We start from the raw sequence: 13,369 nt of genomic DNA on the forward strand, positions 1-13,369 counted from the left end.
CAAAACTGAAGTGCCTCCCATATGGGAGGGGTTATATAGGGGAGGAATTTTCCTTAATTGGGGTTAACCAGTGCCCAATCACCAGAGGTGCCTATATAACCCACTATGTAATGAAGCTCCTGTGTCCCGTGATGTATGATCAAGAAATATATATATATATTAAATGAACTGCAGCTCAGTGAGTGACCTGCCCGACTCAAAGTGTCGCAATGGCCTATTCAGGTATAGGCTTGGATAGACTATATATATATGCAAGCCTGTGTATATATATATATATATATATATATATATATATATATATATATATATATATATATATATATATATATATATATATATATTTATATCTATATATATATATTATTATTATTATTATTTTAAATGCACTGCAGCTCAGTGAGTCACCTGCCTGGCTGAAGTATATTAGAAACAATATACACACACAAACTCCAGGAATCGCCTGCCTTCTGAAACTAAATGAAATGACAGTCTCTCTGTCTCTCTCTTAACAAACGCCACCAACACACTACTCATGGCGGACGTGCAGGCGGCCTTATATAGTGTGGGGCGTGTAATTAACCCCCTGAACCATAATTGGCCACAGGCACCCTGCCTGTGGCCAATTATGGCTCTCTTTCGCTGACGGCGCTGTGATTGGCCAAAGCATGCAGGTCATAATGCATGCTTGGCCAATCATCAGCCAGCAATGTACTGCGATGACGCAGTGCGTTATGGGCCGTGACGTGCCTCTTGAATTTGGCCCATAATGTTCGAAATTCAGCGAACAAGCGAACGGCCGATGTTCGAGTTGAACTCATGTTCAACTCAAAAGGCAGCCCATCCCTAGTGGTGGGGTAACCCAAGGCTCCGTCTTGAGACCAATTCTATTTAATTTATTCATACCTGATATAGAGTATGGGATAAATAGCATAATCTCAGTGTTTTCTGACGATACAAAGCTAAGCAAGGCAAAAACTTCACAGCAAGATATAGAAACTTTACAGGAAGACCTCAATAAAATAGGGGGTGGGGGGTTAGGTGCTACATGGCAAATGAGGTTTAATGTTGAAAAAATGTAAATTAATGAAATGGGGGACTAAATATATAAACACAAACTACTCACTAGGGGGAGAACCTCTGGGGGAATCCAAGATGGTAAAGAATCTGGAGGTCCTAATAGACAGACTGAGCAATAGCATGTAATGCCAAGCTGCAGCAAGCAAAGCCAACAGAATATTAGGGTGCATAAAAAGGAGATTTACTCCAGAGATAATACGATAATCCTGCACCCTTTATAAAACTCTGGTCCGGCCGCATCTGGGGTATTCAAGCCCAACCCATGTGTGTGATTATATGTCAGTATTACATTGTATATCCCTGTATGTTGTGGTCATTCAGGTTCTTATCTAATAGTTTATTGAAACTATCGATGCTCCCTGCTGAGACCACCGCCTGTGGAAGGGAATTCCACATCTTTGCCGCTCTTACAGTAAAGAACCCTCTATGTAGTTTAAGGTTAAACCTCTTTTCTTCTAATTTTAATGAGTGGCCACGAGTCTTGTTAAACTCCCTTTTGTTGTATCCCTATTGTGGGATCACCAGTCCGGAATTTGTATATTGAATTCCTATCCCCTCTCAAGCGTCTCTTCTCCAGAGAGAATAAGTTCAGTGCTTGCAACCTTTCCTCATAACTAATATCCTCCACCTGGGCATACCAAGAGGCAGGGCCGTCTTTAATATTGATTGGACCCTGGGCAAAAATTTTCTTGGGGCCCCCCTCCATGCAATTTCCCTCTCCACCTGCTCTGAGACATATATTAAATAGCAGCTAGACTTAAAATCAGTTTACTGTATCAGATGAGGCAGAAATTGCGATTGGTTGCCAGCGCTTACAGCATATCATTACTGCTTACTGACTGGTTGCTAGAGGTTACAGTACACATTACTGCTCACTGATTGGTTGCTAGGGGTTACAGCACATCATCTCTTCATTGCAGGGGGCATGATATACATAGGAATGCCGCCTTTATTTACATATCAATGCCGCTGGCCACAGCTATTTACTTAGAAATGCCGCCGCTATTTACATGTAAACACAGGGTCTGCAAGTGAGTCACCTGTACACATTAGGGCAGAGCTGGGCAGCACTAGTAGCAGCAATTCACACTGAGATATCGGGACACAGCACAGGACTAAAACTTCAAGGGACAAGGGAAATTAAACTGGGATAGTTGGCAAGTATGAGGCAGCTGCTTTGGGCCCCACAACAATGACAGGGCCCAGGGCAGCTGCCCCTTTTGCCCTGCCTTAAAAACAGCCCTGCCAAGAGGTTGGTCAGACTGGCGCCTGCCAGGGGCGCAAGCCGAGGGGAGGAGGGGGGGGGGCGCATATTAGCAGTGTTCTACTGCTCTTCTGACTCGTTCTCACACACTCATTCGCCTTCACTTCAACTCACGCGCTTCAGATGGTGGTCTCCCGTCCCTGCAGCCTGTCTCACACACACACACACAGCAGAACAAAGCTGTCTCCTCCCCCTCCCCCTTCTTATTCAGCTCTGTATACACGCAAGAGGAGGGGGAGCAGGAACACGCGCTGACTTCAGGTCTGTACAAACTTTTCTATGCTTTATAGATAGACAGGGAGGAGGGGGAGGGAATGGCTGGGATTGGGAAGGGGGAAACTAAAACGATGTACAGCCTGGGATAGGACTACAGGTCCCAGCATGTTCTGCACCTCCATTGCAGCCTGTGATAGGACTAGAAGCTCCAGCATGCCTTGCTCCTCTATTGCAGCCTGTGATAGAGCTACAGGTCCCAGCATTAATGCCGTGAGACATTTCCCGATCTCTGCAGCCGCGCATCAGGGCAATGTCTCACTGCCTGTGATTAGCGCAGCACTGCGTCAACTTCCTGGCGGGGCTCTGCACGTGGCGTATGCGAACACGCCTGAGCTCATCCTTACTCTGCAATTTCATTGTAGCCTAGGTTCCTGTGTGACTGGGCTAGAACTACAAGTCCCAGCATGCTCTGCACCTCTCTTGCAGTCCGTGATAGAACTAAAAGTCCCACTATGCTCTGCAGGATCGTTGCAGCCTGTGATAGGACTAGAAGCTCCAGCATTCCTTGCTCCTCTATTGCAGCCTGTGATAGAACTACAGGTCCCAGCACGAATGCTCTGCACTTTCATTGTAGTATAGCTTACTGGGTGGCTGGGCTAGGACTACATGTCCCAGCATGCTCTGCACCTCTCTTGCAGCCTGTAATAGAACTGCAAGTCCCAGTATGCTCTGCACCTCTCTTGCAGCCTGTAATAGAACTGCAAGTCCCAGTATGCTCTGCACCTCTCTTGCAGCCTATGATAGAACTACATATCCCAGCATGCTCTGCACCTCTCTTGCAGCCTATGATAGAACTACATATCCCAGCATGCTCTGCGCCTCTCTTGCAGCCTATGATAGAACTATATGTCCCAGCATGCTCTGCACCTCTCTTGCAGCCTATGATAGAACTACATATCCCAGCATGCTCTGCACCTCTCTTGCAGCCTATGATAGAACTACATATCCCAGCATGCTCTGCGCCTCTCTTGCAGCCTATGATAGAACTATATGTCCCAACATGCTCTGCACCTCTCTTGCAGCCTATGATAGAACTACATATCCCAGCATGCTCTGCGCCTCTCTTGCAGCCTATGATAGAACTATATGTCCCAGCATGCTCTGCGCCTCTCTTGCAGCCTATGATAGAACTATATGTCCCAGCATGCTCTGCGCCTCTCTTGCAGCCTATGATAGAACTATATGTCCCAGCATGCTCTGCGCCTCTCTTGCAGCCTATGATAGAACTACATGTCCCAGCATGCTCTGCGCCTCTCTTGCAGCCTATGATAGAACTATATGTCCCAGCATGCTCTGCACCTCTCTTGCAGCCTGTAAATTTAGTTTTTGGTCTCAGGACAATAAAGGTTCTGAGGGTAAATTGTGTGGGTAAGCCTAACAGCAGTCTGGCCAGGCCGTGTTTGAAGTTCTGCCTGGTCATGTGAGCGGTGAGGTGCACATGACAGGCTAGAACCAAGTCTGGTTGGATGTTTGGGTATCGGCCCTCTCGGAGCCAATCAGCGGGAGTGTCGGGGCCCACTGAGGAGTCTGGGAAGGGGTACTTAAGCAGGTGTGGGTCCCGGAGTTGTTTGTAAAACCCGTGTGGTCTGTTCTGGTTCCAGGACCTGGGTAGCCCCATGAGGGGTCCCGGTCACGGGGTGTTCGACATCCCGCAACATGTTCCTGTCAGTGGCCCCTGATAGACCCGCCTGGTCTGGGGTAGGGATCCGTCCGTTCCCGAGTCTCTGCCCCGGCTGGTCCAAGGCGCAGTAACTGAGGGAGGATTCAAGGTGTCCGGGTGTGCTCTCGGCTTGGAGGGGCACCACGGCTCGTGGAAGTGACCGGGGGAGGGCTCTTCGGAGGAGGGCCGGCAAGTGGCATCCTGAGAAGTGCCTGGTTACTGAGTTGGGAAGGACATTGGCAAATTCACACTTTTTCAGTACCATAGAGGAAGTGGGAAACGTTCCAGGTACGGTTGGAAAAAGGTTCCTGTTTGCCCTTAGTTGTTTGTTCAAGTTTTGAGTCAACGTGCTGACTGCCATGATCTCTGGCTAGAGATCTGTTCAGCCTTGAAGTACCCAGCTGCTAGACCTGCAGTTCAAGGTACCTGAGTTCTTCACCCGTCCCCTCTGTTCCCTAAGAGATTGTGTTTGTGAAAGTTCTACTGAAAAATAAAACCTTTTTAACGGGATTCATCTGTGTCAGCGTTCAAGTCGTTGGGTATCAACCCTGGGAACCCCTAGAAGTGGAAGAGCCGGCCAGGAGAAGGTAACCGGTAAGCCCATTCAGTTAAGGCCGCCCTGCAACAGGTTATGGCTGCTACAATTATAATAAAGGATTTATGTAGCACCAATAGTTTATGCAGCACTTTAGAAAATAAAAGGGAGACAATACAGTTATAATACAATAACATACAAGGAGGATTAGGAGGGCCCTGCTCAGAAGAGCTTACAATGTAAAAGCATTCCACTTTTTATTTAATTTGGGTAAATAAGATTTTTTTTTTATCTCATTTTTACTGACAGCCTATTCTGGAATGTTTGGCGCACTTCACACTGTGTACGGCGGTGCATAAACATTAATGATATGTCAGTTTGCGCATTTCAAAAAGCTGCAAAATTGAAAGAAAAAGAAAAAGTTGAATAGTGTGATGCATTGTAATAAATCCCATCACTCTGTTCCCTTCCCATCGCTCACCACGGACCTCTTCTGATATGAGGTCACATTGAAATTTTAGATAGCCAATCTAAGCACAATACAGTGCCTTGCGAAAGTATTCGCCCCCCTTGAACTTTTCAACCTTTTGCCACATTTCAGGCTTCAAACATAAAGATATAAAATTTTAATTTTTTGTGAAGAATCACCAACAAGTGGGACACAATTGTGAAGTGGAACGAAATCTATTGGATATTTTGAACTTTTTTAGCAAATAAAAAACTGAAAAGTGGTGCGTGCAAAATTATTCGGCCCCTTTACTTTCAGTGCAGCAAACTCACTCCAGAAGTTCAGCGAGGATCTCTGAATGATCCAATGTTGTCCTAAATGACTGATGGTGATAAATAGAATCCACCTGTGTGTAATCAAGTCTCTGTATAAATGCACCTGCTCTGTGATAGTCTCAGGGTTCTGTTGAAAGCGCAGAGAGCATCATGAAGACCAAGGAACACACCAGGCAGGTCCGTAATACTGTTGTGGAGAAGTTTAAATCTGGATTTGAATACAAAAAGATTTCCCAAGCTTTAAACATCCCAAGGAGCACTGTGCAAGCGATCATTTTGAAATGGAAGGAGTATCAGACCACTGCAAATCTACCAAGACCTGGCCGTCCCTCTAAACTTTCAGCTCAGACAAGGAGAAGACTGATCAGAGATGCAGCCAAGAGGCCCATGATCACTCTGGATGAACTGCAGAGAACTACATCTGAGGTGGGAGAGTCTGTCCATAGGACAACAATCAGTCGTACACTGCACAAATCTGGCCTTTATGGAAGAGTGGCAAGAAGAAAGCCATTTCTCAAAGATATCCATAAAAAGTCTTGTCTAAAGTTTGCCACAAGCCACCTGGGAGACACACCAAACATGTGGAAGAAGGTGCTCTGGTCACATGAAACCAAAATCCAACTTTTTGCCCACAATGCAAAACGATATGTTTGGCGTAAAAGCAACACAGCTCATCACCCTCAACACACCATCCCCACTGTCACACATGGTGGTGGCAGCATCATGGTTTGGGCCTGCTTTTCTTCAGCAGGGACAGGGAAGATGGTTAAAATTGAGGGGAAGATGGATGCAGCCAAATACAGGACCATTCTGGATGAAAACCTGTTGGAGTCTGCAAAAGACCTGAAACTGGGACGGAGATTTATCTTCCAACAAGACAATGATCCCAAACATACAGCAAAATCTACAAAGGAATGGTTCACAAATAAACGTATCCAGGTGTTAGAATGGCCAAGTCAAAGTCCAGACCTGAATCCAATCGAGAATCTGTGGAAAGAGCTGAAAACTGCTGTTCACAAACGCTCTCCATCCAACCTCACTGAGCTCCAGCTGTTTTGCAAGGAAGAATGGGCAAGAATTTCAGTCTCTCGATGTGCAAAACTGATAGAGACACCCCAAGCGACTTGCAGCTGTAATCGCAGCAAAAGGTGGCTCTACAAAGTATTAACGCAAGGGGGCCGAATCATTTTGCACGCCCCACTTTTCATTTTTTTATTAGTTAAAAAAGTTTCAAAAATCCAATAGATTTCGTTCCACTTCACAATTGTGTCCCACTTGTTGGTGATTCTTCACAAAAAATAAAAATTTTATATCTTTATGTTTGAAGCCTGAAATGTGGCAAAAGGTTGAAAAGTTCAAGGGGGCCGAATACTTTTGCAAGGCACTGTATGAAGCATAAGCATAATATGAATACAGATTCTTATCCTTTATTATATTTAGCACCTTTAAAAATGTAAAATGAGTTATATTAGAAAAAAATATAAAACATATTAAGGTTTACAAGGTTTTATATTTCTTCTGCATGTGATATCACATGTTTATCTCATCTGACTACTATGTTTATATGCAATATCAATAATATCATTGAAAAAGGGGCTGTATAGCCTAAATATTATTTTTAATGAATATGCAGACAATTAAAAATGAAAGGAAATTTATGTAAAAAAAAAACAAACAACTGAAATTCTAATGCCGCGTACACACGGTCGGAATTCCGGCCAGAAAAAGACCGATGAGAGCTTTTCCTCGGAATATGCGACCGTGTGTACGCTCCATCGGCATTTAGCTGTCCAAATTTCCGCCAGCCAAAAATTTGATAGCATGTTCTCAAATTTTCCCGATGGAAAAACTTTCTAATCGGTAATTCCGATCGTGTGTATGCAATTCCAACACGCCAAAAATCACGCATGCTCAGATTCAACTACGAGACGGAAGCTATTGGCTACTGGCTATTGAACTTCCTTTTTCTAGTCACGTCGTACATGTTGTACGTCACCGCGTTATAAATAAACATAATTTGATGTGACCGTGTGTAGGCAAGACAGCTTGAGTGGAATTCCATCGGAATTCCGTCGTAAAAAACCATCAGAGCTTCTTCCGACGAGAATTCCGATTGTGTGTACGCGGCATTAATCTTTTTAATGAAGGGGGGGAGGGGGGCGCGATACAGACCTCCAGACCCTTTATTAGCTTTGTTGCCCTTCTTTGTAGTCACTCCATTTCCAGTACATCCTTCCTGAGGACTGGTGCCCAGAACTGGACAGTATACTCCAGGTGCGGCCGGACCAGAGTCTTGTAGAGGGGAGAATTATTGTTTTATCTCTGGAGTTGATCCCCTTTTTAATGCCAATATTCTGTTTGCTTTGTTAGCATCAGCTTGGCATTACTAGGACCCCCAGGTCCTTTTCCATCCTAGATTCCACCAGAAGTTCTCCACCCAGTGTATAGATTGCATTCAGATTTTTGCCACCCAAATGCATTCGTTTACATTTTTCTACATTGAACCTCATTTGCCATGTAGTTGCCCCTCCCCCCCATTAATTTGTTCAGATCTTTTTGTAAGGTTTCCACATCCTGCGGAGATGTTATTGCCCTGCTTAGCTTAGTATCGTCCGCAAATACAGAGATTGAACTGTTTCCTCCATCCCCATCCTCCAGGTCGTTTATGAACAAATTAAATAGGATTGGTCCCAACCCACCCCCGACCATTCCGAGTACTCCCCATTTATAACCACCCTCTAAACTCACCCTTGTAGCCAGTTTTCAATCCATGTACTCACCCTATGGTCCATGCCAAAGGACCTTATTTTGTACAGTAAACGTTTATGGGGAACTGTGTCAAATGATTTTGCAAAATCCAGATACACCACGTCTACGGGCCTTCCTTTATCTAAATGGCAACTCACCTCCTTATAGAAGGTTAGTAGATTGGTTTGGCAAGAATGATTCTTCATGAATCCATGCTGATTACTGCTAATTATACCGTTCTCATTACAAAAATCTTGTATATGGTGCCTTATCATCCTCTCCAAGAGTTTACATACTATTGATGTTAGGCTAACAGGGCTGTAATTCCCAGGGATGTATTTTGGGCCCTTTTTAAATATTGGTGCTACATTGGTTTTTCTCCAATCAGCTGGTACCATTCCAATCAGTAGATTGTCAGTAAAAATTAGGAACAATGGTCTGGCAATTACTTGACTGAGTTCCCTAAGTACCCTCGGGTGAAAGCCATCTGGTCCCGGTGATTTATTAATGTTACGTTTCCCAAGTCTAATTCTAATTCTCTCCTCTGTTAACCATGGAGGTCCTTCCTGTGATGTGTCATGAGGATAAACACTGCAATTTTGGTTACTGAAGCCCCCCGATTCCCTTGTGAAGACTGAGGAGAAGAATAAATTCAATACCTTCACCATCTCCCCATCCTTTGTAACCAGATGTCCTTCCTCATTCTTTACGAGGCCAATATGGGCTGTCCTTTCTTTTTTACTGTTTACATACTTAAAGAATTTCTTGGGAATTTTTTTTTGCTATCCTCCGCTATGTGTCTTTCATGTTCTATCTTAGCCATCCTTTATTGCACCCTTACATTTCTTGTTGCATTCTTTATAAAGTCTAAATGCTGATGATGATCCCTCAACCTTGAATTTTTTTAAGGCCTTCCCCTTTGCTTTTATATGCATTTTTACATTGGAGTTAAGCCATCCAGGACTTTTGATGCATTGGCTAATGCCCTTATTTAATATGCTCTTAAAGCAAACCCATCTCTCCTCCGTGTTCTTTGTTCCTAAGATTTTATCCCAATTTATGCCTTCTTATGGCAGTACTTATTTGTAAAAAATTTTGAAAACCATTTATCATTTTCCTTCCACTTCACAATTATGTTCCACTTTGCGTTGGTCTATTACATAAAATCCCAGTAAAATACATTTAAGTTTTTGGTTGTAACATGACAAAATGTGGAAAATTTCAAGGGGTATGAATACTTTTTCAAGGCATTGTAGTTACATAGTTAGGTTGAAAAAAGGACACAAGTCCATCTAGTTTAACCAATAAATTGGATTGGAATTGGATGGACTATTGTCTTTATTCAATCTCACCAACTATGAAACTGTGTGAATGTACGATATGTACAGTACAATCACCTGACACTAGTTTGTTTCCACAATCTATGACTTAACTTCACAGTTCACACAAACACATTTTAAATTCAAACTGTAGCACTGACGGAAGTAATTATTTTTTCCACAGTAGCGTGACAATCCCTCCACCTCCGGTCTAACTAATCACTCTCACCTTATGGCACGGACCCCTGTGAAAACAGGTGGTCATGCAAACGGGTATCAAAAGGGTTAACACGGACCATAAACTTCTCTCACGTCTCCTTAGATCTCAGCAAGGACGCCGGGTCATGGGTAGAAAGAAAAGATCGAAGTGCTCACCGCTTAAGTATAAGATTTAATTTTTGTGTTCAAACACAAACTACTCACATAAAGATTATTAAAACACAGCATGTAAAGCCGACAATCGCGTTAGTTCTGTAGGGCAGCAGCGGGTGACGTCATGCGTAGCTCCTCCCCCCCGTACGTGTTACGTTCAATCAGAACTTCAACGTCACCGGACTCCTCCCCCCTTCCCTTCGTTAGCAGACGGAGGCACTTGGGGAAGGGGAAGGGGAAGGAGTCCGGTGACGTCGATGTACGTGACGTCACTGGATCTCCGACGGAACTCCCTGAAGACCCGGAAGCCGGCGGAGAGGTGAGTACTGATCAAAAGAATTTTGATTGATCAAAAAATTTACGATTAATCGAGGAATTGATCTTTAATTTCCACAGCCCTAAATTTTTCGTTTTGTGGAAATGCACCACAATCCATTTAATGTGATTTCCTACAGGTCCTGTATGTGTGTTTTTACCTGTCTGTGCTCTTCTACATATTCTGATTTGTCTGTCCTCTTCATACAATTGTTCACACCTATCTGTCCTCTTCATAGACCTGTTCCTACCTGTCTGTCCTCTTGTACATACAGTATTGTCACCTGTCTGTTCCCTTCTTAGGCCGCGTACACGCGGGCGGATTGTCTGTCCAACTTAGTCCGCTGAACCGTGTTTCAGCGGACAATCCGCTCGTGTGTGGGCTTCAGCGGACTTTTTCAGCGGACAATCTGACGAACAAAGTCTTACGGAATTTCCATAAGACAGTCCGTCCAAACTTGGTTTTGTCCGTCCAAACTTGGTTTCAGCGGACAGTCCGCTCGTGTGTAGGCAAGTTGGACGGACTAAGTATGGCGCATGCTCAGAAAGGATTTACACGGCCGAAGGTTGCATTGCAGTGTATAGGACGTCGTTTTTCTAGTCCCGTCGTACGTGCCGTTCACGTCATCGCGCACGCTTTCAGCGGACTGTCTGCTCATCGTGTGTGGTCAAGTCCGTTCATGCAAATTTTGAACGGACTGTCTGTCGGATTGTCTGACGAACTTAGTTGGCCAGACAATCCGCCCGTGTGTACGCGGCCTTAAACCTGTTCTCATCTGTCTGTCCTCTTCTACGCGTTCTCATCTGTCTGTCCTCTTCTACGCGTTCTCATCTGTCTGTCCTCTTCTACGCGTTCTCATCTGTCTGTCCTCTTCTACGCGTTCTCAGCTGTCTGTCCTCTTCTACGCGTTCTCAGCTGTCTGTCCTCTTCTACGCGTTCTCAGCTGTCTGTCCTCTTCTACGCGTTCTCATCTGTCTGTCCTCTTCTACGCGTTCTCATCTGTCTGTCCTCTTCTACGCGTTCTCATCTGTCTGTCCTCTTCTACGTGTTCTCATCTGTCTGTCCTCTTCTACGCGTTCTCATCTGTCTGTCGCTTTTATACACCTATTCTCACCTCTCTAGCCCCTTCTATATATTCTCACCTGTCTGTCCCCTTCATACACCTGTTCTCACCTCCTTATCACCTTCTACATGTTCTCACCTGTCTGTCTGGCAGTTGTTATTGCAGCTGAAGGCACATTTCATGATGGTGTCCAGTGTCATAGCACTGACATAGGGGTAGATATCCACCGATGTCCCTCTGGTCACCTCTTTCTGAAAGCGGTTCTGATGGATGAAAAGTGAATGTTTATCATTTCAAATATTCGGCCATCATGGCATCTTCTACTGGTATATAAGATGTCTACTGCCTGACACAACCTTTCCATTACTGGGCACCACAACATCACCAGCATTGGAGCAAAACCTACCAGCCGAGGGTGAATGACCATAACGGGGACAATGGAAGGATTTGTCCTCTCCTGTACTTTCTACACAGTGTGGTCTGAGGTCCTGGCCTCCACGTATCCCCCCTGTCTGCAGTGTGGTCTGAGGTCCTGGCCTCCTCATATTCCCCCAACTGAACAGTGTGGTCTGAGGTCCTGGCCTCCTCATATTCCCCCAACTAGACAGTGTGGTCTGAGGTCCTGGCCTCCTCATATTCCCCCAACTGGACAGTGTGGTCTGAGGTCCTGGCCTCCTCATATTCCCCCAACTGGACAGTGTGGTCTGAGGTCCTGGCCTCCTGATATTCCCCCAACTGGACAGTGTGGTCTGAGGTCCTGGCCTCCTCATATTCCCCCAACTAGACAGTGTGGTCTGAGGTCCTGGCCTCCTCATATTCCCCCAACTGGACAGTGTGGTCTGAGGTCCTGGCCTCCTGATATTCCCCCAACTGGACAGTGAGGTCTGAGGCTCTGGCCTCTTCATATTTCCCCAACTGGACAGTGTGGTCTGAGGTCCTGGCCTCCTCATATTCCCCCAACTGGACAGTGAGGTCTGAGGTCCTGGCCTCCTCATATTCCCCCAACTGGACAGTGTGGCCTGAGGTCCTGGCCTCCACGTATCCCCCTGTCTGCAGTGTGGGCTGAGGTCCTGGCCTCTTCATATTCCCCCAACTGGACAGTGTGGTCTGAGGTCCTGGCCTCCTCATATTCCCCCAACTGGACAGTGTGGCCTGAGGTCCTGGCCTCCACGTATCCCCCTGTCTGCAGTGTGGTCTGAGGTCCTGGCCTCCTCATATTCCCCCAACTGGACAGTGAGGTCTGAGGCTCTGGCCTCCTCATATCTCCCTGTGTGCAGTGTGGTCTGAGGTCCTGGCCTCCTCATATTCCCCTAACTGGACAGTGTGGTCTGAGGTCCTGGACTCCTCATATTCCCCCAACTGGACAGTGTGGCCTGAGGTCCTGGCCTCCACGTATCCCCCTGTCTGCAGTGTGGTCTGAGGTCCTGGCCTCCTCATATTCCCCCAACTGGACAGTGTGGCCTGAGGTCCTGGCCTCCACGTATCCCCCTGTCTGCAGTGTGGGCTGAGGTCCTGGCCTCTTCATATTCCCCCAACTGGACAGTGTGGTCTGAGGTCCTGGCCTCCTCATATTCCCCCAACTGGACAGTGAGGTCTGAGGCTCTGGCCTCCTCATATCTCCCTGTGTGCAGTGTGGTCTGAGGTCCTGGCCTCCTCATATTCCCCTAACTGGACAGTGTGGTCTGAGGTCCTGGACTCCTCATGTTCCCCAAACTAGACAGTGTAGACTGAGGACCTGGCCTCCTCATATTCCCCTGACTGGACAGTGTGGTGTGAGGTCCTGGTCTCATTTTCCCCCAACTGGACAGTGTGGTCTGAGGTCCTGGACTCCTCATGTTCCCCAAACTAGACAGTGTAGACTGAGGACCTGGCCTCCTCATATTCCCCTTACTGGACAGTGTGGTCTGAGGTCCTGGTCTCATATTCCCCCAACTGGACAGTGTGGTCTGAGGTCCT

The 13,369-nt window shown here is 46.0% G+C and overlaps 1 protein-coding gene and 1 long non-coding RNA gene across 2 annotated transcripts in view; one reads left to right on the top strand and one right to left on the bottom strand.

Moving 5' to 3' along the window:
- LOC143926703 (uncharacterized) overlaps window positions 1–13,369 on the top strand; it is a 125,238-nt gene that overhangs the window by 71,524 nt on the left and 40,345 nt on the right. The gene's annotated exons all lie outside the window — the stretch shown is intronic.
- Window positions 1–13,369, bottom strand: part of LOC143926783 (cytochrome P450 4B1-like) — a 110,690-nt gene that overhangs the window by 62,165 nt on the left and 35,156 nt on the right. Inside the window, exon 6 of the mRNA XM_077450830.1 lies at window positions 11,552–11,676. Within this exon, the coding sequence (XP_077306956.1) occupies window positions 11,552–11,676 (125 nt within the window). The remainder of the gene's footprint in view (window positions 1–11,551; window positions 11,677–13,369) is intronic.

This window comes from Lithobates pipiens, unplaced genomic scaffold, assembly GCF_037356315.1.
Source record: "Lithobates pipiens isolate NorthernLeopardFrog02 unplaced genomic scaffold, aLitPip1_a1.2 Scaffold_23, whole genome shotgun sequence".
Lineage (NCBI taxonomy): Eukaryota > Metazoa > Chordata > Amphibia > Anura > Ranidae > Lithobates > Lithobates pipiens.